Source organism: Bos taurus, chromosome 10 (genome assembly GCF_002263795.3).
Source record: "Bos taurus isolate L1 Dominette 01449 registration number 42190680 breed Hereford chromosome 10, ARS-UCD2.0, whole genome shotgun sequence".
In the NCBI taxonomy this organism is placed as follows: Eukaryota; Metazoa; Chordata; class Mammalia; order Artiodactyla; family Bovidae; genus Bos; species Bos taurus.
In genome coordinates this window covers 86,060,928-86,088,452 of record NC_037337.1, presented here as the reverse complement: position 1 = coordinate 86,088,452, position 27,525 = coordinate 86,060,928, and the positions used below count along the sequence as shown (strand labels likewise).

The 27,525-nt window shown below is 36.4% G+C and overlaps 1 protein-coding gene across 2 annotated transcripts in view; it reads right to left on the bottom strand.

Moving 5' to 3' along the window:
* Window positions 1-4,445: 4,445 nt before the first annotated feature.
* The window catches only part of YLPM1 (YLP motif containing 1), a 64,341-nt gene continuing 41,261 nt past the window's right edge, over window positions 4,446-27,525 (bottom strand). The window contains exons 8-21 of one of the 2 annotated variants that reach the window (XM_002691007.6): window positions 27,376-27,468; window positions 26,956-27,151; window positions 26,374-26,492; window positions 25,548-25,702; window positions 22,168-22,230; window positions 21,769-21,888; window positions 21,358-21,534; window positions 21,188-21,271; window positions 20,989-21,072; window positions 18,463-18,543; window positions 15,240-15,291; window positions 10,000-10,130; window positions 5,192-5,374; window positions 4,446-4,863 (exon numbers count right to left, since the gene is read on the bottom strand). In XM_002691007.6, the coding sequence (XP_002691053.1) occupies window positions 5,228-5,374; window positions 10,000-10,130; window positions 15,240-15,291; window positions 18,463-18,543; window positions 20,989-21,072; window positions 21,188-21,271; window positions 21,358-21,534; window positions 21,769-21,888; window positions 22,168-22,230; window positions 25,548-25,702; window positions 26,374-26,492; window positions 26,956-27,151; window positions 27,376-27,468 (1,502 nt within the window). In that variant the 3' untranslated portion in view covers window positions 4,446-4,863; window positions 5,192-5,227. Of the gene's footprint in view, window positions 4,864-5,191; window positions 5,375-9,999; window positions 10,131-15,239; window positions 15,292-18,462; window positions 18,544-20,988; window positions 21,073-21,187; window positions 21,272-21,357; window positions 21,535-21,768; window positions 21,889-22,167; window positions 22,231-25,547; window positions 25,703-26,373; window positions 26,493-26,955; window positions 27,152-27,375; window positions 27,469-27,525 lie in introns of those variants that run through there. The other variant, XM_059890942.1, reaches the window with a different exon arrangement.

The following is a 27,525-nucleotide window of genomic DNA, read 5'->3' as shown; positions in this document are numbered from 1 at the left end:
TCCCTTGACAGTTCATCGCTGTGATGTGCTGTGCTGGCTCTTAAGCACCTGTCACCCTCAAGGATGCCTATGTAAATGATGCTGTAACTAGTGCTCCTTCATTGCTAGAAATCAGGCAAGTACAGGAGTGGTGTAATGATAACAGTATATAAAAGTCACAATTTATAACAGCAAAAGACAGCTTAAATCCATCAACAGAGACCTGGTGAGCTACATTACGATAAAGACATAAAACATTCTACAGCTAGAAAAGAGAATGGGATGGAATGCTATTGATTCCACCCATTAACAGCATTTATGAATGCTAGCAATAAACAGAACAAACTACTGATAACACACATAACAACCTGGATAAACGTCAAGGGAATTACAGCAAGTGAAAAAGGCCAAAAAAACCAATCCCCAAAGGTTACCTACTATATGATTTCATTTATAAAACATTCTTTAAATGATAAAATTACAGAAATGGAGAACAGATTAGTGGTTGCCTAGGGTCAGAGGTGGCGGCAGGAGTCAGAGAAAGACAGGGGTCAGTATAAAAACCTACATGTGATAAAAATGTATACAGACAGATCCATACAATAATTACATATTCTGTGCCATTTACCTGTAGAGAACAGAAATACAGGTAAATTTCTAAAAACTGTCAGTGAAGCTCCTTATAATTAGAAGGTACCTTTGGAAGATTGAGGAGGAGAAAGGGAAGAGAGGGAGAAGGGGGAGAGGAGAGTAGGAGCCGAATGAGAATGGGACTGTTCCCGTGTGACCAGAAGCCCTCCTGGACACTGTAACAGAAACGGCGCGGCAGTGCGGGCAGCACCCTGCCATCTGGGTAAAGCGAAATTAACTGCTTATGTGGGCAGCACCCTGCCATTTGGGTAAAGCGAAATTAACTGCTTATCCACAGAACTTTTCTGAAAGGACACAAAAGAAAGTCAACATTGGTTGTCTCTGTAGACAGGATAGTGGGAGGCTGAGGACGGGGATGGAAAGATGTTAAACCTTCTGAATTTTGTATCATATGACTGTATTACTTATTCATAAAAATCACTATTTGCTTTCTGAATATGTGACAAGGCAAATCAACGCTTCAGCGCCTTCACCTTTGTTCACACGTGTGGTCTGGCAACAGCTTTCCATTAGTGCTCATCCCTTTCTGGGTTGGAACGATCCCCTGGAGAAGGAAAAGGCTACCCACTCCAGTACTCTGGCCTGGAGAATTCCATGGACTGTACGGTCCATGGGGTTGTGGAGAGTTGGACACAACTGAGTGACTTACACTTTCACTTTCCTCCTGGGTACTTACTAATTAGCCTTTGCACCTCAGTGATTCCTTTAAACAAATCTCCATACTGATTCTGAAGATCAGTTTCAGTGGCTACCTGAAAATGCTTCTAAATTATTACTCTTCCAACCTTCACTCACCACACTATTTCATATGGCCTAGCTCAGTTACGGTAGCTAACTATAAAAGGTGACAATCACCTTCAAGCCAAGTGAAAAGTTTTAATTTTAAAAGCACACATGAAAGAACAAGTCAAAAAAATAATGATTGATGGCCAGTTACCAATTTTTGAGCCTGGTGCTGTGCCAAGCAGTTTTATAAGCATTATCTAGTTTGCTCCTCACAGAGACCTTTGATAAATGAGTTTCGTTGATTTTTACTTTCTAACTTGATTAATAACTTAAGATCATACAGCTTTCAAGAAAGGAACCTGAATGTGTATTAGGACCGGTCAAGGCTAGAAATGAGGAATCATTTTTCTTTAGCTTAGTAAAATTCATCTCAGTTTTGGTTACTCTGAATTCTAAAATCCAGTCTGAAACATCTGAATGGTCTCTTTATAGCTGACAACCTGCTGCTTTTACAGTCCTAGTAGTAAGCTGACTCCAGATGTCTATTATTACCAAAATATCTGCACCTTGCGTAGCTAGAAGATAAAATACTTTACAAAAGAAGTGGAGGTGCCTTCAAAGAAATAAATTTTTAGTCACTCCAAATACTTAGTCTCCAAATGAAACGGAGCTTACTTTGATGTGGTCAATCAATAATCAGAATTTTCACAAGGGACATGAACCCAGTCAGTAAATTTAAGATCCAGCCAGTAAATTTAAGATTTTATCTTTATCCAAAAGAAAAAAACCTTCTGAATTAACCATTGACATCTTAACCAAATACAAACTTCTAGAAAATTATGTGAATCAATTACGTGTCAACAAGCAGACTACCCAACAGCTTTCAGTTTCTGTAATCAGTCACAACATATTTTGAACATGCCAGCTTAACCCTAAATAAACAATTCCCCAATAGAAAGATTTCTGCATCTTATCCATGTTACTTGCACAGGGAGTTTACAGGTAGACTTCAACTACTGCAGAAAGAGGTTTTACATTTAGTTTAAAAGATCTGAAACATTAAAAGATAACTGGAACTTTTCCAACATCAGACTATTTTGTATAAGGCAAGTACCAATTTTAAATAAACTTAATATGCTTAAAATAAAAAATACCAAGCAGCTTTCTGAACATGTTTGTAAAATGCTAGCAAATAAATGCAACCAAAGTTCAGTTCTTTGTATTCCAAGGGCATCTCTTAATAAACTTAGAATATTTGTATTCTAAGGTAATTTGTGCTCACACCAAATTTCTCCAACATAGTCCTGATCTTTCTCTTCTATTCTGCTTCAAGTGATAAAGTAAATTTAAGAATTTCTTACCAGTTCTGTATCAGACTAGCAACCTCAAACGTCAACAGACTAATACTTGCTTTATGGTGCCTGATCTTTCTCTTATTAATCCCACTCACTGGGTTATATTATACCAATTTCCTAAAGCAGGAAACATTCTATGTTCAACACCTAACAGCAATATTAATCAGTATCTTTTGAAAATCAGCAGAAGCTATTTCTGACCCCATTCACTTTTCCCTACCACCTTTTGGAGTAAGACCGCAGACACAAAGCCATGGCTGCAAGGCAAAAACATGACAGATTGAAAGTGATTCGTGAGTGATGACCACTTCTCATTTCACTGGCATTCTGAATGCTGTTAGAACATAAAAAGGTTAAGAAATGGAAGGAAAGCATCTTCTATAAGAATATGTATATACCTACCTCCTGAACTAAAGAGCACATTCTAGAAATTTTTTGTTAAAAACATACATTTGGTAGATTCAATAATTAGTAGGTTGGTCTTTGTATAAACAATAGTTCTGTTGACCATCTTGTGACGTACCTTCACTCAACATAATAAAGGTGACTGAGAAAGATCACTACATAGAAACGTACCGTCGGCCAGCAAGCAACCAAAGTAGTTTCTCAAATACTACAAACACCAGAAGTTACTTAATGTAGCGAATTATACATTCAATATTGACTTGTTAATAACATAAAGCCTCTTACGTTAAACATTCAGAATTGTAGGAAACATTAAAAAGTATAGAAATTCATCAGAATTTCCCACTAGTCGTCAGTGCTTTGAAGTTCTTGAACCCAAAATAATACTATTAATATGTAAATGGCAACATTATCTCTATTCACACAACATTTAATGTAGGAAATAAAACGAAAATGTTTTTTGGTTTTTTAGACAAAGGTAAACATTTCAAAATATTCAAGCCTTCTGTAAACAAATTTGCAGCTTACTGAGTTAGATTACATAGTGGAAATGATGCTTGAGAAAGAAGTCTCTTCTCAGTCTTCTCTCATGCTGGAAACAACTTTTTTTTTTCCTTTGCAGAATGAAAAAGGGAAAGGAGCTCCTTTTCTCTTTTTAAACAGGAACGATACTTGGGTTTTAGCTCTATGCAATTTCTAGGCTCCACCTGGTACCATTCACAAGAGATAAAATTTTAAGCAGAAGGCCATGCTTTCCAATAATGAACAATCTGGCAAGAACCTGAAAACTTGACAGACTTAAAGGCTGCCTGCCAGAGCGCTCTGCATTGCCATATTCCTGCCCTGCAATCTTGGCTTAAAAAACCAACAATTCACGTTCAGCAGTCAGGCAACAAGCTCCAAAGCTTCATAGAGTACATCAGTTTTGTCCACCCAGGAGTCAAAGTCAGATTAGAGAAAAATCAAAACATTAGAGAACATGAAGGGAGAAAGTAAAAAGAGGAAGGAAAAGAAAATAGGGAAGAGCAAAAAAGGATCAAAACGACAACGACGACAATAAAACATCATGATACAGAACAGATGTGCTCCAGGGAACAGATAAATATTTGAAATTGTCTCTATTAGTCTTCAAGACACAAAGACAGAAAAAGAAATCAGCTATAAAACAAAGATAAGTGTTGTGAACATTGCTGAGCCTTGTGTTTACAACATGCGTTACGGAATCATAGATGCGAACGAGGTTTTTAAGATGTTCAACTAGCATGTAATCAGAACACACCATATTAAAAAAGCAATAAAAATAAAATTAAGAAAACAAGAGAAAGGGGCTCATGCTATATAGCCCATGAATCTCATGGCTTTATCATGAAAGTTTATTTTTTTTAATCCTAGTACAATCAGCTACCAGTTACATACAGTAAAAAACAAAAACAGCCACAAAGCAATGATGATAGAGATAGTCTGTGACAACTGTACAGTGGAGGAAACACTGTCTGTTGGAGTCCTCCAGCACATCTCCACCTGGCTTCAGCAGTTACGCTATCACTCCCTCCCTCCCCAAAGCAGTTAAAAAGAAAGATTAATGTCTTGTTCAAGTCGAGCAAGACTCTAATACCTCTCGGGGACACTGGAGAACTTTAAAAAACTAAAGCAGTAGAAACAAAACAAAAACTGAAACGTGGAAGCAAGGGGACACACAACGAAGCTCCAGAAGGCCGTGGCTTCAGATCACCTCAAAGCGAACCACCTGCAAAGAAAAGAAAAGGCTGTCACGGCGGGAAGGACAGACAGAAAACTCAGCAGACCTCAGTCTCTCATCACGTCACTCCTTCCCAGATCTACAGAATTCAAGCTTCTCTTAAGTCTTAGATTTTTATAAGTAAGCCAGGTTGCAGAAAATTGCTTCCTTTTCTAATATCCTGTACTATAAATGCTGGCAACTGGCACATACTTACTCTTAGAACCAGAAAATAATATAGGAAGAGAAGCATTTTTAGCAAAGCATGCTGTCTTCTTTATCTCAGACTCTTCAAAACAACACACAGTAGGCTATTTACATGACCGTGTACCCTTACCTTAGAGGAGTAATGACTCCATTCAAAAACTAAGTTTCATATATATTTGGTTCGATTGAGGGCTTTTTCAGCCAGGTGACCACTTTCATCTGTGATCTTCTCCCAATCAGTCTGTCCGACCACAAAACCTATGGCCCTTTTCCTATCTGCATCCTTCTTTTCTTCCAGGTCTGCCCATCTCACCTAAAAAGAACACAGTGTTAGGCTGGGCTTTAGAAAAAAATAAATACGCAAAGAGTCTCTTAGCTTTCTGAATAGTTTAACGGGTAGGATAACTAATTTGAGGCCAGGGGTTTAAAAAATTAGAAGTTAACTGGAGAACTGAAGACAGTCATACATCTTAAGTTACAGAAAGAAAACTTTTAGTCAATCACAAGTCCTAGCCATACCAGCTCCTGAAAAAGTCAGCCCTGTCCCCTCCACCTCCTATCCCCTTTTCCATTCACCAGCCTCATTTTTTACCTAAAGTAAAAAATAAAGCACTAACTTCTGCCTAGTCTTCCTACTTTCATTCTCACTTCCTCTGGTCCACTCTGCCACAGCTTTAAATCCTCGCCCAACCTACAGAATAAAATCCAAGTGCACAGGTCCCTCTGGATCTGGCCCTGTCCTCCTGCAGCATCTCTGGGCAGTACCTATGACGCTTAACAGATGTGTGTTCAGTCGCTATCTGTGTCTGACTCTTTGCAACCCCATGGACTGTAGCTCACCAGTTACAAAAGTACTTTCAGCTCTCAGAGCATACTGGGTCATTCCCACCTCTGTAACCCTACACAAACTAGACTCTCTTCCTGAAAATGTCTTTGCTCTAACCTGATCCGCCTCGCATGAACTCTGCTTTATCCCTCTTGTCCTTTGCCAATCAAATAATCATTGCTTCCCTGGAGTTACTTCCAGATGTGACATGCCTAGTTTTGAACTTTCACATTATATTGCAATTATCCACTGACAGATCTCCCTTCCCCAACAGACCATAAACATCCTAGATCAAAGACTGAGTCTCATCTCCACATAATAAAAGTCTTTGAAATTTATTCTTAGAAAACAGGGACCTGGTATCATTACTTTTACTGATGAGATAAAGAGACCAAGAGACAAACTCAGTTGATATCATTTATGGCAAGATCATCCCTACAAATATATGAATCGGGGACATTTTCTATTGGTATTCTGATATTTTAAAAATACGGATTTGTATGTATTACAGTAATAATTTTAAAAATATAAGCAGATTTAACCTGTAAAAGATAAAATACTTATAACTGTGCTTTGCAGCTGCCTAGTACCAAAGTCTTCAGAGACTGTATTTTAAATATGGCTTGTGATTTGTTGTGATTGTGATCTATAACAAGGAGAGGGAACCAGAGCACGTTCATCCACGCTGTACCTGGAAATGTGTAACTGCTCTGAGAAGTAAAATGACCCTTCCTATTACTGTCTATAGGAATGGTAATCAGAGGACTGGCTTCTTATTTCTTCCCCTGATAATTGTTTTTATCAACCACTTGGCTAAAGATAATACACACAAGTAACAGCTGTGGGGGAACACTGATAACACTTGACACTTTTTAAGGTAGATTTATTTGTGGGCAGAAAACCTATGGCTCAATTTCCTTCATGAGGCTTAATAAAAAGCCTAATAAATAATGTGGGTTTCTGAATACCAAGATCTTTGGGCTTTCTGCCCATTAATGCTGATGTATTTATTCTGACAAATTTATGGACCCTCTCTTCAGTTCTCCTTGGGATCAAGGGTACGTATTTTAGCAAAAGATGACTATGGTTAAGGGGGATGAAGAATGGATGGATGGACAGACAGATGAATTGTGGCCATCGAACAAAGAAACAGACTGAAAACAGTCCATAGTACATCCTTAAAACAGATTTAAATACACTAATCAATCTTGCCCTGTGTAAACTAAGTTACTTTAAATCTGAAGTTTAAATTCTAAGTCTTTAAAACTCAGATAAAATAAAGAATATGGAATTAGGAAGAAAAGTAGTTATTTTTTAAAAAAGCAATATGTTTCAGCACAAATGCCCCAAATTTTAAAGCTGAAATGAAAATATAAGAGGCTGCAGTTGCACAGACTGACATACAGACATACAATTCTGTAAAAGGAATGAAATGATTACAAAAAAATGTAAGGAGCAGAATAATGACTTGCAACTAGAAATGGCTTTGGAAATGTCAAGTGTCCCTCCTAACCTTCCTAGAGAGGTACTTTTATTGACATTTACAATCTCAATTTTCTGCCATTTACCTTAGCTGTTAAGGGAAACAAAAGGTATAGTAAAGAAAACTCTTGACCAATACTCAGAAGTTTGTGTGTGTACATTTTAGCTACTGTCACCAAAAATATCTCTAAAACGTTTGAGTTCTCAAACAAAACTAGGGAAATATTCACTTTTCTACAGTTATCAAAGAAACATAAATTAAAGTCATTTTATACAAAACTAAGCAAGTGGAAAAAAAATTTTTTAATTATATTTTAAATCCTAGCCACGTTGGTAAAACTCTAGTATGATCAATTCTACAGAACTACCTTTGTGTTTCAGTGTAAATTAATCCCAGGAATCTACCCAATATTTATAAAATCTGGATTATAGAAATCAAGCAACTCCAGGAAAGGAACGAGTAATGAGTCCTGCATTCCATGCTACCTGCAGGATTTCCTTGTGCTCAAGAAGTTGATTTTGGAAAATGGTTTGAATGTTAAAAACAATTTGAAATGAGGAAGGAAGGCAGGGAGAGGAGTGGAAAGAGGAGCCACTTAATGAACTAGGATGTGTACAGCTCACGCTTTTGTCCACTCAGCTTACAGAGTAAACTATATGAGATTACACACTCCCTACTGAAGAGAGTAATAGTTACCTAACTAAAAATGAACTAGAGAAAAATATTTCTTACTTGAGATTATTCACTGTTATACCAAATTATTATTCCCAAGAAAGAGCTATTTCTGCTTCTGTTGTCCCAACCTTAAAACTGGAATAAGAGGTATTAAGACACGTAGTCCCTGGGTAGAGCTGGGCCACCCAGACATAGAAGGCCACTAATCAGGTCTCAAGACACACAAACAAGGGCAGGCCCAGGGACTGTCTGCACTATTTGAGAGCTTGAGTCCCCTGTAATGGTATCCACAGTAATGAAGTGGCATTTTTCATTCTCTTACAATAAACATCTTTTACTATTAAAGTACTGAGGGAATTTATAAAAAAAGAAATGATGTGTAAAGATAAAGAAATGATAAACAATTTCATTCTTACTTGGCGAAATGAAAAATGAGATACCATTTTTCACCTATCAGATTGTCAAAAGTTAAAAAGTTCAGTAATAACACTGCTTGTGCAAGTGTGAAAAAAACAGGGATTTACTTACATGTGGGTGTATAAATAGGCGCAACCTTTTTGGAAAACAATCTCATAATAGCTGTCAGAATGATACATCATATTCTATGAGTTTGCAGCTTTAAGGCTAAAAATACACCCTAGAGATACACTGCCAAAAGGTTGCCAAGACAAACGCATACAACTTACACTAGAGTATTACATTAGCAATGAAACAAAAACAGCATAAGCATCCACTGATAAGGAAATGGATAAAGAACTGATTATTCAACCAAATGATGGTACACTAGGAAGCCATTTAAAAAGAAGGGTAGGGAATTCCTGGCAGTTCAGTAGTTAGGACTCGGCGCTTTCACTGCCAAGGGCCCAGGTTTCAATCCCTGGGCAGGAAACTGCTGTGTGGTACAGCCAAAAATAAAATAAATTAAAAAGAATGGTAGGTCTGTATATACTTAAAAGAAAGATCAAGGCAGACTAGCTGGAAAAGCTTTATGTGGACCATGTACAATGTTATACCTCTTACTTTATTGTGTTTTAAAGGCTGCATACAAATATCACTTTTATTTAATTTGCCATCTGTGTGGAAGACCTATTGAACATCTTGGCTTCATTATTTTGCTCCCTATCATAGCTAAGCTTCTTCAGAAACTTATCTACATTTGCTGTTCTGCACTTCCTCATTTCCTATTCTTCAAATCTGCTCAAAAGTGGCTTCTCCCCTCAACTCTCTAAGAAAGCTTGACTTTTTTTTTTTGACCAGACATCAACAATCACCATGTTGCCAAATTCAATGGTGAGTTCTCTTTTCTCAGTTTATCTGTCTTCTCTGTATCATTTAACAATGGACTATTCTTTCCTTCTTAAAACAGTTACTTCTATCTGAACTTCTAAATTTTGGAGTCCCGAGTCCTATTATCACTTCTAACTTCACTGGTACTTCGCTGAACTTCTGAGTTTTCACTCTCAAACTTATATGTCTCCCCTACTTTACGCTAATTCAGTAAATGGTACCACATGCATGGAATGCTTATGGCCAGAATCCTGAAACGTCACCATTGAGCCCATCCATCCTGGACCCTCTACATCTGATCCATTAAGAAGCTCCACAGATTCTCTTCAGTACTCTACTTCACACCTGACTCTTTTGCTCCATGACAAAATGGCACAAGCAGCCATTCCAGACTCCTTTAAGGTTGATAACGTGCTAACCACGTGAGGCTCTGTTCTCCATTATTTAAGTTATTTGTACATTTTGATCGAATAATTTGTAAGGTCTCTTTTGCAAATGTGTAATATGGTGCTGCTGCTGCTAAGTCACTTCAGTTGTGTCCAACTCTGGTGCAGTATAAACCAAACCACTCTAAAAAAATAGCATTCGTGTTTATCTGACTTTAACGTTCTAAAACCAGATGTCTACACAGGCCTTTAACTGTTGGTAATCACTCGTGGTCTCTTACCCTCTTCTTCCCAGGCTCAGAAGCACGAGTGTCGTAATCATCAGGGAGCTGAAGATAGTCCTCCATTCTGCTGGCAATAGCCTCCCAGTCACGTTTCCTTTTTGTGCCAGTTCTCAAGCCATCCAGCTTGTCTGAGGGACAAACACAGAGCCGCAGCATTAAGGAAGAGTGTGAGCTTGCACACGACACACAAACAAGGGGAAAGAAGGCTGGAACACCGTCGGAGGGCACATCCGCAATTCCGAGAGCAGCACCACTTGCAGATCCAAACTCTCTTCTTAGCTGAGATAATATCAAGTTCTGTGCAATTTCCACTCTTTATCTGGTGTTCATACCGGCAGCCTTTACATTACTATACTGGTTTAAGTAGCAAATATGGGCAGAGCAAGAGAAGACACTTGTTTACTGGGCTCCTTATCCTCCCCACCCACCTAAAATCACACTTCAGCTCTCATGTTCTGATGAAAAGCAACGCTGAGTTTTTCCAAAAGCAACTTCTTCCATTCTTTTTTGTTTTTGTTTCTTTAACACAACATTAACACCACCCATTCGATCTGCAATCATGTGTGATATTGTGTTACATGAAAAACAGGTAGTATAAGAACTTAATGAGCCAAGCTAATGCTTGGGAAAGTTTTAGATGAACAGTTTCTTGGGATTTTGACCACTGGTGACAGGATTTGCTGTAAGTTAACGTTTACAGGTAAGTTGATCATACAAATCCCCACTGTCTTTGGTTGTACTTTAAAGTGCTGCTGACTATTCTGAGGCTGAGGGCTAGTCAGCCAAAGTAGCTGGATCTGAATTTTCTTTCTGAATCCTCAATCTGAGAGGCTTTCCAAAGGCCCCAGACTTTAATCAATTAAATTAACAGGGAGTGCTGATTCAGAAATTATGAGATATGAGTTTAGGTGTCTTCAAGAACACACGATGGAAATGTGTATAGTCTGTTTTATTGGTTGGTAGTTGTGATCTTGAATTCTACATGTGAAATATTATGAGTTATATATATATACACACACACACATATATATGTACATATATATATAAAAGCTACACTGAAGCACTAAACTTTTGGATCATCTACAGTTATAAAAACATACTATTATTAAGTAGGTCAATAAAGGAAAACCTACACACTTCAGAAACATACAATAACCACACTCCATTTAACTCCATAAATGGTGAAGAGTATATATAAAAGAAACCTTTTAGGCATCAAGGCAGACAGAACGTGAAAGAAAAGTACAATGGAAGCAGGAGGCAAGATGAGTTTATGCTTCAAATGTAAAAGTTACACACACAACTAATTGTGCATACCATACAGATCTCAAAAACCAGTAAGATTTTGCATACTTGTCAAAGCTTTTATTTCCTAAGCCCCACCCCCATAAAAGCAATATTATTGAAAAATCAGCAAGGCAAACTACAACACTTTACAAAACTCAAGAAATTTTTATCATATCACTTTGGCAAATTTTTAACATGGATGAGTGCAACAGAAACAGTCTTCTAACCTCCTCTGTAAATCACATGCCATACCAAGGGGCTCTAACCTACATGTACAGGACAGGCCGTATTACACAAGATCTTACAGGTGACACCTTGATTGCACAGGGACATAGAATATGGTATTAGAAAAACCAGTGAAGCCCACAAACAGTAAAACTGTTCTCAGTTGAATACTGTAAAGTATCAGCCGCTCCAACACACTTATTGAATAAACGTCAAAGGATTTCCAAACTTAGTAAGATCAACTTCGACATTTACATACTTCAAAGGAAAATTTCATATTTCAATTCCAAGAATAGAACATGGTCAGGCAGCAATTACAGAAGGACAGTGTGAAAACTACAAGAACTCTTCCTCATACACTGGGTGTATGACAGGAGTTACACACCAGGAGTTTCACATTTGTAACACGGAAGTTCAGAAGAGTATGTATTTCTAGTCTGAACACCCTTGCTTGTAATATTTAATTTGAAATTTTATTGTACACAAGTTTAAAGTTTCCTTCTTGGAGCTGAAGAAAGGTTCATACCTCCTCCACATGGCATCCTGGAAACTCAAACACACAGATGTATGGCATAAGGTAAGGGAAGAGGAATCTGGGGTATTTGTTAGTTACAGAAGACGACTGGTATCCAATACACTCATACTAATGATTTTCAGAGGTTTGAATTTAAAAGATGAAGTTTGAAGATGAAGATGAAAGTTTAAATATCCAACTCTGCATGTCATAGGATTTTACCATATCTTCAAAACAGTATATTATATATAGCACAACAGAAAAAAATTTTTAGATACATCTATATGTTTTCTAAACATAAATGATATTTCTGAAAATTTGCTCATGGTGAACACACAAGGGTTACATGCCTATACAAAATAATTACATTCCAACTGGGAAGAGATGAAACTGCCTGACATGTAGAAGGCCAGTACACAGTAACTCATAAACGGAGACAAATGACGCTGAGATGAGAAAAGCAAAAGTAAGCTATATGAAGAAACCTAAATTAGGATGACAACAGTCTCAAGTATACTTTTGGTTTTTTACTGTTTGAGAAACTAAAATCATGTCAGTGGAATTTAAGCAGCTTGAATGCTGAATCCTAGCATTTGATGTGGCTTGTAACAACCACCCTTGCCTTAGGGCGCTTGTGTCCCAGCTGGAAAAGAAGCAAAGTGCTCCGGAGAGTGGGTCACAGACAGTCCTCAACAATTCCATGACAGCCAAGCCAGATGCAACTCAGGCTAGTTCTGAATTTTCCTAAAATCACACTGCTTCTACTTTCACACACACACACACAGGCTGAACTGAATACTATACTTAATGAACACAGATCAAGACAACAATAAGATTTAACAGTTGCTGAAAGATTACAAGTAAGTGAATACTTTCTCATTTGCCAATTCATCTGTAAGTCAAAATTTCTCAGTTACAGATTCAGCTTGTCTAGCTCAATACATGCCACCACGTGTCCACCCAGCATAATCATGTTACCAAGAGATATTTAAGAAATGTTGGTAAAATAGAGTTGTACCTGGTAGTCAAATCTATTGAATTTGTTATGATAAGGAAGGTGACAAAAAAGAACAGAGCCTCGTGCTTTAGGCTCTTCTTCTCAACTGGCTCCATGGACCCATATCAAAGGAGTACTCCCAGGAAGGCTCACACTCCTTCCTCGACAGATGATTTAGCTCTCAAGACAACAAGGTGGTGCAAGAGGCGAGTCATTAGATGGAACATCACTGTCACAAACGAAAACCCAGCTGCAAACATTTAAGAACTTCTTTCCTAGACTCATTACTGGATCTTCAGTGCCTTTAACTGAAACGGTTTATTTAACATCTCTATTTCTGGCATTGTCTTTAAAATGGACTGCATCTGTGGGACTTCTCTGGCAGTCCAGTGGTTGAGACTTGGCCTCCCAATACAGGCGGTGCAGATTTGATCCCTGGTCAGGAGGCTAAGATCCCACAAGCCTCACAGCCAAAAAAAAAAAAACCTAAAATGGACTGAATTTGTATTAAATGTATTTTCTGAGAAGCAAATAGCAGACCAGCCAGAATTTTTTCTGGAAAGTGATATCAAGATTAATGTCATATTATCTTGGATAATCATCGTAACTAAATTACATTTTCCTTTCTCTTTAGATATTAGAAAGGAAAGTAAGAGTGTGGATCGGCTCAAGTTAAAAAAAGCATTATCCTAGATAATATATTACAAAGGCCTCTTAAAGATCATATGCTTAGCTAAAATATTGTATAATTCCCATATCTCTTTAATTACCATTTCTCTTTGCCCCAAAAGATAATCACTATTTAGAAAAGCAGGAAAGAGGAAAATGATTTTACAGTCTTATAGGTTATTCTATAAGTACAGAACTTCAGATTTAAACTAATGTTAAAATAAACATATTTATAGCATTATTATTTAAAACTAATTTGTTGTTATTATTTTCCTACACACTTAATTGCATTTAAGCACTTTCGAATGCTTTAAAAGTTCAGGAAGGAGACAGTTGGTTATTATTAAAATGGATTTCCCACAGAGGAAGGACGAATGGAAGAATATGTCAGTAACCACCACATAAAATTTTCACATGCCGTACACTAGAAAATTCTAGACTTTGCAACAAAGCATCTATCCCAACAATATGGTAATACTACTGTTTACCGAATTATCTTTTAACATTAGATCTGGTCAACATCAATGGCTCACATGACCAACTGGGCACAATAAAAGGCACAGTCTATGCAACTGTGTGTAAAATGCACCCCTCTGATGTCAGAAACACAGATAGTATATCCCAAACAGTGAAGCAGCTAAATTATTCAAATTTGTTCTATAAATTTAAGGTATGTTTCTATGGTTACTTCAGCTCTGGGGGTTACAGCATAATTACAGAAGAGAAATGCAGAGACCAACAGTCATACTTCATACAGTAGCATGGTCCAGCTTTTTAAAAAAATCTTATAAAAAAATAAAAAATAAATAAAAAAATCTTATATCACCAGCTTAAATTATTTACTAATACATCTTAATCAACATATTAAATGGTTCTCTTTAGGCGAGATTTAAAAAAAAGTTATGTAATATTACCATAAAATACTGGTGGAAAATCCATTGGATATATGTGATTTTCTACTTGACAAAGAACCTCACATTAAGCAACTCCAAGTTTTTATTTAGACAATAATTTTCATCAGTTTACCTTGTAACCTGCACTAAAGACCAGCTGGAGGAAAATTTTAATGGAAACTTAGAAACCAGGCTCCTCAAAAACCTAAATTATATATCTACCTCCCCCACTTACAAACTTTTATTATACAAAGAAAATAACTGCTTTTTAATTAATTTTTAAACTTCAATATTTATTATTTTTACTATCACTATTATCCAAAATATTCATAATCCACTTCAATTTTGAACTACAGTTAAATATTTTTTTATAAAGGTAGAAATCTCATCTATACCAACATTTCTGATTAATATAAATGAATGGATTTTAGAAGTGACAATATTTTATTACTAAATTTATCACATATTTGCATTTACTCTGTCACAATATATAAAATGAAAGTCAGCAAAACAGACTGAGGATGTAGTAAGGTAGGCCTAAAATCTTTGTTTAAGCAGAGATTTGGGGGAACTTGTTCTTCTTACAGCAGAAAGATCTATGACCATTACCATCAGGTATCACATATAAAAACAGGAAAAAGGAAATACCCACCTAGCTTTGCCTCAGATGTGTCCATCTCCCATTTGCTTTTCGGAATGTAACCCTAAATCGTACACAGAGAGAAGCTCGAAGGGTTAGAAAGAGACACATACATGCATATCACTTTTGAATTGGAAAAGCATTACAACTGGGAATGGATTCAGTTTCCACTCACTATTTATAAATATATCCTTAGGGAAAACAGTCTCATTATCTCTGAAGAAACTGAATTACCAAATTCACGAACTTCACTACCCAGATTTGAGGACAGGCACTTTAGAATAGTATCATGAAGGCGCTTTGAGGCAACTACAGCTCAGGACACAACTGTAGTCTGAAAAACAGCTGTACAGCAAACACAGTAAGAATGTCTGGTAGTCACTACGCTGCTACTATGGTGGTTACTACGCTAAATACTATCCTTCAGAGCAGCAGAGAGCTTATCATCCTGGCCAGGTCATTTCTAAATACAACTGCTATTATTAAGTGATAATAGCATGAGGTCCAAGGAGTATTCTTCAAGACAATTACTTTGTATTCCAGTGTAATTTTAGATACACAATTATTAAGTTCAACCTCATTTTAAAATGATTCAATCCATTTACCAGTTAGATCTTACAAAGACTAATTTTACTGAATCTATTTCAGAGTATTACTTTTTCGTCAATTGGAAGCTAGATTATTTCTGATATTTTTTAAAAATTACACTTTTTCTATTATATGAAAAACCAGAAATCTCCACAGGCAATTTATGTCTTATTTAGTAAAATAACTGAGTGGTTTATTTCAAAGTCCTATAAAGATTTGCAAATTTCCCAATGTACCTATTTAACTATGCAGTAAAGCCTTTCAGTTTATTTGCCTAGCAAATGTATGCCTTTTCCATATAATTCACTGATTTATAATTAATTTCCATATAATTCACTGAAGTAAAACAGGTTTCACTTCATTTGGACTGTGTTCTTCTCTATTAGATCTTTACATACAGAACTTTAATATTAGGACTTATTATATAGGACAGATTCATCAAAGGTGTCAGCATCTTCTTTTAAGAATCTTTCTACTATTGGTAATGCTGAAGTTCACAGAATAGACTGACACACAGGTAAAGCTGGAAAGCATGTTGAACAGTTCATGACAATAGCTTCTGTGTAAGAGTTTACTAGAGCATTATCAATCTTACAGGAAATCAACAGGTTTTATACATTTGTAGTCTTTAAGCCAGACTAATAATTCAACTTCAACTAATTAGGTAGTATTTCAGATTATAAATTATATTATCTTTTCCAAATACATTTTCAATAACAAACAAAGACAAAGGTTGAAGTGATGGTGCTAAAAGTTTGGTACTGATGGAATCTGTACTGTTATATCTTAAAAATCATCTAAAAACCTTAAGTGTCACTAGAATAATATATTTTAAAATTCTGAGTCATATCTACAAGGTCCACTGAGGCATTAAAGAAGACAAAATATCATACCAATGATCCCCCCAAAGGAGTCTCTTGACCAAGAAAAGTATGGATTTCACACAGCTGTAGTAATCAGTACAGAGTAGAAAACAAAGTTGAGTGAAAATTCCATTAAAATGGTCTGAATGACAAGAGACTTGCTCTTAACCCTTTTATTAAAATTTTCCAAGAATCTTTTACTCCTGGAATAGAACCCAACAATAGGAGATCTGGATTCTGCATTTTGAAAAAAGGTTAAGAGAAGTTTTATAACATAAAGGTTAAGTAAAATGAGTATGTTAAGCTCTCCCTGCTGGAACTACTCTTTTCTTCCTTAAAACTTAAAATCATCTTCTCACTCTATGAAACATTAGGTTACTTGGAAATAAAAGAGAGAGTTCAGCAGGGTAGAGCTCTAAAGTTTCAATGCCATGTTTCTGGTGAAAAAATATTGTATTACAGTGTGTTTCACTTTGAAAAATAATAGTACATTCAATTAAAAGTTCCAAGTTTTGACCTACACCTAAGCAAGTCAGATGTTATGAACCATATCCTGAACTGAAATCTCTACAAAGGAAGACAGAGTTTCAGAGAGCTGACATTATAGGCTTCTCATATGATGGCTTTCTAATATGCACGCTGCAAGTAACTAAACTTGTCATTAGCCATATTCCAGGACAGCGTGGACCTTTAAGTGAATTTCCTACCTACACCTTAGATCATGTATGTTAAAATACAATCTAATTAAATAAAAAGACTTCGTTTAAAGGAAAAAAAAAACATACTGAGACTCAAATGCCATTAACTTTAAAGCTTATTTTTTAATCCACATACGAAATCTAGGAATGTAGAGGTTGACACCATCTCTATGCAAACACACAGTTTCTATCCAGAGTCCTCTATAACACACATGGGGTGATGAAACCACTTCTTAGCATGTATTCTCTAGGGGGAGGAATCGGGGTTCTCACTTTGTACATTTTCAGAAGAATATGAAAAGCAACTTTAGCGAGGGCTGAAGTATTAAATAAAACAAATAATATTTTGAATTAAAAAAGCAACACTATTTCAAGGCATTGCTAATCTCTGTACCGCATTAGCAAACACTGAAAATAACATAAGTCTGGAAGTCACATACTCTTGAATGACAGGGTAAGGCAGACATCACAACAGAGGTGTGATCAAAAGCATTTACAGTAGGTACACGGGAACTCTGAATTCACACTTACGTAAGCCTTTAATTAGCCTAAGCAAAATGCATTGCCTACACAGTCAAATCATTTTCCCCATCACTTAATAGGATAAAATGCAAAAGAACAAATCCGGGAGTCAGTGGCAACCCTCTGCCTCCTCATTCAATAAGTTCTTCTGCCTCAGTTTATAGAAACTCAGTTATGAGCTCTTAGAGCAAAGAAGAGACAATTATGCATAAGTTGGATAGGCTGTACCATGTATTTGCTGGAATGTAAAAATGCTCTTTCATATGTAATTGATTTTCTTAAAAAGTATATTCCCCTAGAGCCACCCACAAATAGCTGAGTGAATACAAGGGTACGTTTCTTAGCATTCTTAAAATTTTCTTGTTAACAACACAGTAGAGGGTTCTTTTCCTTTGGTCAGGGTAAAAATAAAAAGTATCCAAAAGTCTCCGTGAAGATGATTCTGGAAACTTTTACCATTAAGGTGCATATCAACAATAGTAATCTGACCACAGAGATGAATTTAAACCCTTAAGAATTTTAATAAAGAGACACTTTGTTCAAAGTGGTTGTTCTGTCTCCTACCAGTTCGCTTTCCTCTTCCTCTGCATCTTTCTTTTCATCCTTCTGTTCTTCAATATTTGCATCAAAATCTTCCATCTCCACCTACACCACCACAATAATCACACATAAAATAGGCTGAGTTAACATTCAGGAAAATGTTGAGTCCCTCACTGAGATCTGAAATGAGCACAGTTGCCCAGAGCAAGATGCACACTCACTGTTACATACTAGGAAATTTCAAAGTTTCTAAACTTTGAAACAGAACTGACAGACAAGATGATATTCCCGCCTTTCATTTTCCTGGGATATCTATCTTTATAACTTCCTGTGAAGTTGAATATAATGATCTAAGTTGATGGTTATCTGTTTTGAATGGCTATAGATTACTAGGATTTCTTTTGAAAATCTTTAGTAAGTATTTTTTCAATCACGTAAAACACGGTATAATTCAAATCTCAAAATGTAAGAAAGGGTATAGTAAGAAGTCGGAGGAGAGCTTGGCCCAGAAGAGCAGCACTGCAAATAGAGAGTAGATAGACTACAGAAGTATTTATAAGATAAAACTGACAAAATTTATAGACTGACTACATGGAGGGATAGAGTCAAACAGTGGTATAAAGGGAGTCAAAAATAATGGACAGTAAAAGAGTCAGGGTTTCAGAAACTTAGTCATTGATGGGTCTCGTTACTAAATAAGAGATTATTAGAAGAGGAACAGGTTTGGATGAATTATACATTGAATAGGTTGGGTTTGAGGTATTTTAAGGTAATAGCAATACATATCTTTTGGTACAAAATTTGGAAAATAATAGTAGAATTGTAAAAATCACCCATAACCTCTCCACTCAGATATAATTACTGTTAAGATATTGATAAAATTCATTCCAAGCTTTACAATTTAATATTAAGGGCATATAAGAGGGATTCAAGGTACCAGAAAGACTATCTACACAGAATGTGCAGACTGAAAGCAGAGCCTGGGATATAGCCCTAAAGAATTCCAACATTTAAGGACTGGATAGCAAGAGAAGCCAGGAAAGGAGACTTGCATCATGACCTGAGATGCAAGAAGAAAATCAGGAGAGGGCAGACTCACAGAAGCCGAGAAAAAATGTTTTCAAGAAGGTGGACACAGTCACATGTGGCAGCAAAATTATGCAACAAAAGTGAGAATTGTTCACTGTCATGAAACTCTCTGGTGAGAGAGTCTCTAGAGAATGGCTGGGACAGAAGCCAGAAGGAAATGGGTTGACAAGTGGCATGGGAGGCAAAAACACATAAAAATACAGTGGAAACATTGAGTATCGACAACTCTCATTCACAGGAAGAAGTCAAAAAAGCAGAGGTATATAACTGATTAAAAGAGAAAGAGCTCTCCTTTTCCATGATAAAGATTTATTTCTACCAAACAAATAATTGATTTAGATAAGAATTATCAATCTATGAAAATCTGTCAGGGAACAGGATATTAACAGTTTCAAAGTATCTCCCTACAGATCACTTATTACAAAGAGAAAAGTGTAGAAAACTTTGAAGATATCACCAAAACCAAGGGATCAACATTTTAATCAACAATAATAAAATAAGTTGACATCATATGACTCCTGATATGATGCACTAAGAACACGTCACTGCTAACGTTTAACCTAAAGCTAATCATGACAAACCCACAATGATGGGAGCTAACAGAACAGTTAACTGACCAATATGCTGCAAGATTTCTTTGTCTTTCATGACAGTGACATAGATGAGAAACCATTTTTTCTATTAAAAGGATTGGATCCTGGATTTTAAGAAACTGCTATAAAGCACATTACAGAAACAACTGGTGAAATATGACTATGGACTGTACATGAAAGAATTCAAGAAATTTATATCACCTAATGTGGGATCTTTGGAGAAGGCAATGGCACCCCACTCCAGTACTCTTGCCTGGAGAATCCCATGGACGGAGGAGCCTGGTAGGCTGCAGTCCATGGGGTCGCTAAGAGTCGGACATGACTGAGCGACTTCACTTTCACTTTTCACTTTCATACATTGGAGAAGGAAATGGCAACCCACTTCAGTGTTCTTGCCTGGAGAATCCCAGGGATGGCAGAGCCTGGTGGGCTGCCATCTATGGGGTCGCACAGAGTCGGACACGACTGAAGCGACTTAGCAGCAGCAGCACCAATATGGGATCTTATCAAATGTTAAATTTTTTGAATTTGATAACTGAGATTTCTACTTCTGTAAGAGAATGCCCTTGCTTTTGGGAGGTATCTTCTGAAATACTTAGGGGATAAAGGGTTTATGAGGTCTGCATTTTTACGCTCAAATGGTTTCACAGTAATAGGAATAGTAGTAACAGTAACAACAAGAAAAAACAGAAGAAATCTAATAGAGAAAAATGTGACAAAATGTTAACAATCAGTGAATCTCAATGAAAGTCATGCAGGTATTCTTATACTAATCATGCAGCTTTTCTGTAATTAAAAATTTTTTCAAAGTAAAAATGGTGGAGAAAAAGGTGGCTTCTGCAGTGCTTTCGAGCCAAAGGACACTCACCTCTTCAATAGCGGCATCCTGCAACAAAGAACGAATGTCCAGACGCATCATATGACGAGGTGCAGCTTCCCAGTGATCAGCCATCTAATTGAGAGATTCAGGAGCTCAAGTTATCTCTGGAAGCTACTCAAAGAAAGACCAAGAGACCATGCATGCCCTCTATGTTTTCTTAAAAAATAATAATAATAATAATGATCACCTTATTTATTTCTTTAAGCTTTCGTCCATGAATATTCCTCTTGCCACAAGTCTGGTTATCTGCACTCATTTCAGCCAAATACACCTAAGAAGAAATGAACAATGATTAAGCAAACAAATGCAAGACTTACATGATAACACAAAATACTCTAAAGTTCTTTAAATCTATACCTCAAATCCCTTGGTTTTTGCTGCACTCCAAAACTGGTCGAAATGTCTAACTCTGTCATTGATGGCGTCCAGGATGATGAAAGGGAAAAAGCCATCATCCAGAGTCTTTTTGAAAGTTTTGAACATGCTGGTACGGTAGGTTTCCTCCATCTCAGCTTCATATTCATATTCCATTACCTAAGATTCCCCACAAAAGAGATACAGAGTTAGCAAAAGCAGGAGTCACCTTGCATCTCTTCCCTAGTTAGCATTTGGATAAAGAAAGACAACTTTCCTTCTTTCTCAGGTGTAGTCTTTTCCTTCACACCTGAGCACTGAAGTTTGTGTTCAAAAAAGTCAATAATTTCTCTCTGAACATGCTTTCAATACTATTTATGAATTAGGATGTAATCTGAGAGGAATATAGTGTACCTTCTTTTTCACTTTCTTTCCAGAATCTGGATCTTTTTCTTCTTTTTCTACTTCAGTGATGAAGTAATCATCCAGGCTTAGAACTCTGGGTGCAGGTCCTCCGAATTCTACCTCCTTATCCTAAGTATCAGATATTCAAGAAAGTTAAAAAGAATTTATGGAATAAATTAATAAATGTGCACAAAGTTTTTTCTTATGGTTAAATACCACACAATCTTCTTGTGGTTTCAAATCAAGCTGGGGCAAAAGTATCTGTCTAAGCAGATCAAAATGAGACAGCATCCACCTGGGCCAACTAGAGCGGATCAAACAGGAAATACCTGTGTCAACATCACATTGCTTGTTAAGAAGGCAAATGGCTAACAAAAGCAAGTAATGCTTTCACTTTTCCATACTCACTCGAATAAGTTTTGCAACATGTGTCTTTCCACTGCCTGGCAATCCTCTCATTATAACAACAATCTGAAACACAAATAAAAAAAAAATTACTTAGTTGTTTTTTTTCCACAATGAATTGATCTTAGAGTTAACAATGACCTAATATTCTCCAGGAGAGACCATACCATAGGCCATGAAATAAACCTTAACACATTTGAGAGGACAGGAATAATACAAAGCATATCCCTGGCCACAATGGAAAGAAATTTAAAAGTTTGGGAAAATGTAAAAATGAAACACCATACTCTTAAATAACCAATAAATCAAAGAAGAAATCAAAACAAAAATCAGAAAACACTTTGAGATTAACAAAAATGAAGACACAACATAAGAAAATGGAAGAACAAACTAAACTAACTAACAAATGTTTAGTACTAACAAACTAAACAAACTAAACTAAACGTAAAGCAAGAAGGAAGGAAATAATATTAGAGCAGAGGTTATTAAAATAGAGAACAGAAAATTAAAGAAAAATCAATGGAACCAAAAGGTAGTTCTCTGAAAAGAGCAACAAAATTGACAAACCTTTAGCTAAACTAAGAAAAAAGAGATAGGATTCAAATTACTAGAATCAGAAAAAAAGAGAGGACATGAGTGCCATCCTTACAAAAATTTTAAAAGGGTTATAAAGGACTACTATGAAACCGCATACCAACAAACTAGATAACTCAGACAAAATGGACAAATTCTTAAGAGAGACACAAGCTACTAAAATGGTCTCAAGAAGAATAGATAACCTGGACAAACTTAGGACAAGTGAAGAGACCTAATTAGTAGTCAAAAAACTGCCAACAAGAAACACCCAGGCCCAGATGGCTTCCTCATTGAATTCCAACAAACATTTAAAAAAAAATACCAACTCTTCACACTTTCAGGAAAAAAAAAAAAAATAGAATAAGAAAGAACAATTCCCAACTTATTTTATGAGGCCACTATTTCAAACCAGCATATAATCTGATACCAAAACCAGACAAAGACGTCACAAGAAAATTTGGTATCTCTTATGAATATGGATATAAAACTTCACAACAAAATATTACCAAATTGAATCCAGCAACATATAAAAAGAATTAAACAAGATAACCAAGTAGGATTTATCCCAGAGATACCAATTAATATCTAAAATCTGTTAATGTAATAATATATCAATACAATAAAAACCAAAAATTCCCAATGCAGAGAAAGTGTTTAACAAAATCCAACATCCTTTCATGATAAGAACATTTACCAAATTAGAAATGGAAGGGAACCTCCTCGACTCGATAAAGGACATCAAACGAAAATGCACAGCTAGCACAGTACTTAATGGTGAAAGACTGAAAGTTTTCTTTCTAAGTTCAGGAATAAAACAAGGATGCCCACTCTCACCACATCGATTCAACACTGAACAACTATGCAAGAAAAGAGGCATCCAGACTGAAAAGTAAGAAATAAAACCATCTCCATCTGCAAGATTATATCATCTCACATACAGGAAAACTTCCAAGGAATCCACTAAAAATCTATTAGAACCAATAAATGAGTTCAGCAATGTGGAGCAATATACAATCAATACACAAAAACCAACTGTATTTCAATACAGCTGAGCAAGCCAGGAATGGAATTAAGCAATCCGTATCTCTTTTTCTTTGATGGCCCTGCTGTGTGGCTTGCAGGACCTCAGTTCCCCAACCAGGGACTGAACCTGGGCCACAGCAGTCAAAAGTGCTGCATCCTAACCACCGGGCACCTGAGCCATCTACATCAGTAACAACATGACACATGAATGGATTTAAGCAGTCCAATTAAGAAGCAAAAAACATGATCTAAACTACATGCTGTTTAGAAGGAACACATCTCAGACTGAAAGACACAAACAGATTGAAATTAAAAGGATGGAAAAAGGTATCAGCAACCACAGGAAAGCTGGAGTAACTATACCAATAATAGATGAAATAGACTTTAAAACAGTGACATACATACATACATGGTTCAAACCTCTGACAGAAATCCCAGTATCAGTTTATTTAAATGGAATCTATTTATTTTGCAATACAGGGTAAATGTAAGAATGTGTGTGTATATATATAGATATACAGATAGACAGATAGATAGATATCTATGTATCTCTCTCTATATATAAATGGAGGTCACCAGGAAAGTAAGTCTAAACTAATCAAGTTCTTCTAATTCTTCCTTTTAAATTCCACACACCATAAGACCAAATCCTCTTTCCCCTTCTTCAAAGTGCAATTAATTTCTTCTTAATTATTTTCTATAATTTAACACCTTAAAAAATTTTTTAATTAGAGAATAATCAACACTTTCTTTTTGCCAAGCAATTAAGCTCTAATTTCTTAGATTCTAAAGGATAGGCAGTTTATGAGAAATGATGATTTGGAGATGGCAAGATGCCATGAATCTGATATTAATACTATGTCACACATGGAGACAACCTAAATGTTCACTGATGGATGAATGGATAAAGAAGATACACACACACAACAGAACACTACTCAGCTATAAAAAAGCATGAAATAATGCCATGGATGGACCTAGAGATTATTACTAAGTGAAGTAAGTCAGAAAGATAAAGACACAAATACCATCATTATATGACTTATATATGTGGACTTATATATATGACTTATGTGTGGAATCGAAAATATGACACAAATGAATTTATCTACAGTACAGAAACAGACACACATACATAGAGAATAGACCTGTGGTTGCCAAGGTGGGGAATGGGGGAGGACAGACTGAAGTTTGGGATTAGTAGATGCAAACTATTATATACAGACTAGGAGAAGGCAATGGCACCCCACTCCAGTACTCCTGCCTGGAAAATCCCATGGACGGAGGAGCCTGGAAGGTTGCAGTCCATGGGGTCACTGAGGGTCAGACATGACTGAGCGACTTCACTTTCACGCACTGGAGAAGGGAATGGCAACCCACTCCAGTGTTCTTGCCTGGAGAATCCCAGGGATGGGGGAGCCTGGTGGGCTGCTGTCTATGGGGTCGCATGGAGTCGGACACGACTGAAGCGACTTAGCAGCAGCAGCAGCAGACAACAATAAGGTCCTATTGTATAGCACAGAGGACTATGTTCAATATCCTGTGATTAAACTATGGAAAAGCATATGAAAATATGTATCTATACATGTAATTGAATCACTTTGCTATACAGAAGAAATTAACACAACCTTGCATATCAACTATACTACAATAAAATAGGTTTTTAAAAATTAAAAATAAAATACCATGTCACAGAAAAGTACAGAAGTTCTGTTCAGGATACTAAAAAGATCTCTTATCAGCTTCTGATTTGCAATAAAACTAGTCAACCCCACAGGACTCACTCTCTCAGGTCTGCTCTCTCGGCCAGGTGGTTTCAAAATATCATCCACATTCTTAGATTCAGGTTTCTTCTCAACCCGTGGAGCTGGAGGTGGCTGGTGGCTTATTGAAGGAGCTGGCAGGGGCATTCGCTCCTCTGGGTAACTTCTTCGTTCTCCTAGGATGCCAGCGGTTGAACAAGATTACTATTTATATAGTAATTATTTAAAATTTTAATGCTCTCCACTCCTCCTAATACATATATATATATATATATGTTAATATATATGAGAACGAGTCACCAGCTTAGGAAAACTTATTCACATAAATAGGTATGAATTGCTAGTTTATTTAAGTCTAATTTATAACAGTGAAAAACTAAAAGCAATCTAAGTGTTCAAAAATAAGAGTCTTACATCTTATTCACTTGATGAACTATCATAGAGCCATTAATATAATAGATTTACATACAGAAAATTATATACAGTATAGTATCAATGAGAACAAGCACAATAAAGAAACTGTATGCAGACTTTGTTTACAACTTCATTAATATGTATGTGAAGAGAGAATGAGAGGAAATATACAAAATTACAATGGCTGTGGTACGGTAGGTAGGTGGTAGGATTATAAGTGATTTTGTTTCTGTCTTCCAAAATTTCTTTAATAATGTAAAAAAGGAGATTTACATTTTATTTCATATGACTCTTTTTGGTGATAATGTTGCCATCTCTGAGAAATCTGTGAGTGTATTTCACTCTGAAAGTTTAAACCCAGAGCTACAATCAAAAGCATCTCCTGTAGTTTTCAATTCTCAGCATCTTTATAGTTAGTAAGGCACTAATCTACCTCCAAACATGGACGGTCCTTCATAGGCTGGTCGGTCAGACTTGCGATCATAGGAAGGCCTATCAAACCCTCCTCTTCTGGATGAGGAATGCTCTTTTTTGTCTCGATATGACTGAGTCCTAGAAAGTTTGACAGGAAGTGCTTTGGTAAATAAAAAACATATGGCGGTCTCTTATAATGCAACACCATTATATGCCCAATTTTCTCTATGGGTAGTTACCATTCATAGTCAATATTTATATTTTTATTTTGCTTTTCCATTTAGATCTGCCTTGCATGCACACATCCAGAGCTCACAAACAGCAAAAATTAATTGTCTGCCTATTAACTAAGCAATGATTACAACTCTGTTGACAATACTCTTTCCTTTCTCCATCTCCCATTTAACTCTCTGAAAGTCAAGCTTGCAAAACTCAAGAATCGAGTCTCCTGAAAATTGGTACTCTTCCCTCTCCAAATTATACACACACATGCATGAGAAAAATACATCATTTACTAAATTTCCCTTAACTACACTGACTTTGGCTGAACTTAAGTATATGGTAATTTGCACACCCAGCAAAGATAGTTTTCACGGCATACCTATCATCTCTAGGTCTGCGTTCTCTGTCAAATCGATCCCGGTCATAGTCAATAACACCACGATCTCGGTCTCGATCTCTATGTGTCTCCCGATCCCTTTTGAAATCTCGATGATCTGCCATGACATTGCTTTGACGATCAAAATAAGGCTCACGATCTCTGTCTCTGTCGTAACGATCTCGTTGGCCTGCATGCTCTGCAAAAACAATTAAAGTTAAGAACTACATCCCTTTTTTCCTGAAATAAAAGCAGAAAAATACAAATCTAAATTTAGAACTAGTATAAACTGCTGCCCTAAATTCAACGTATGAATCCTTTAGCTATATTAAAGGGAGGCCCAGATAATCTTACCAAAAGGAAAATCATATGATAAATAGGTCCAAAAAGGTTTAAAAATACTGATCTCCCTGGGACCTCTACCTGTTTCAAAAGTTGATCTTTCAGGTAGTGGATCTGGACGCAGAGTTATTCTTTCTCCATAGGGTATCTGTTCAACTTTATTAGTGGATATGTCTGGTAAACAAAAATAAGGATAAAAACACAGTAAGAGTGAAGCTTAAGGAAGCCAAA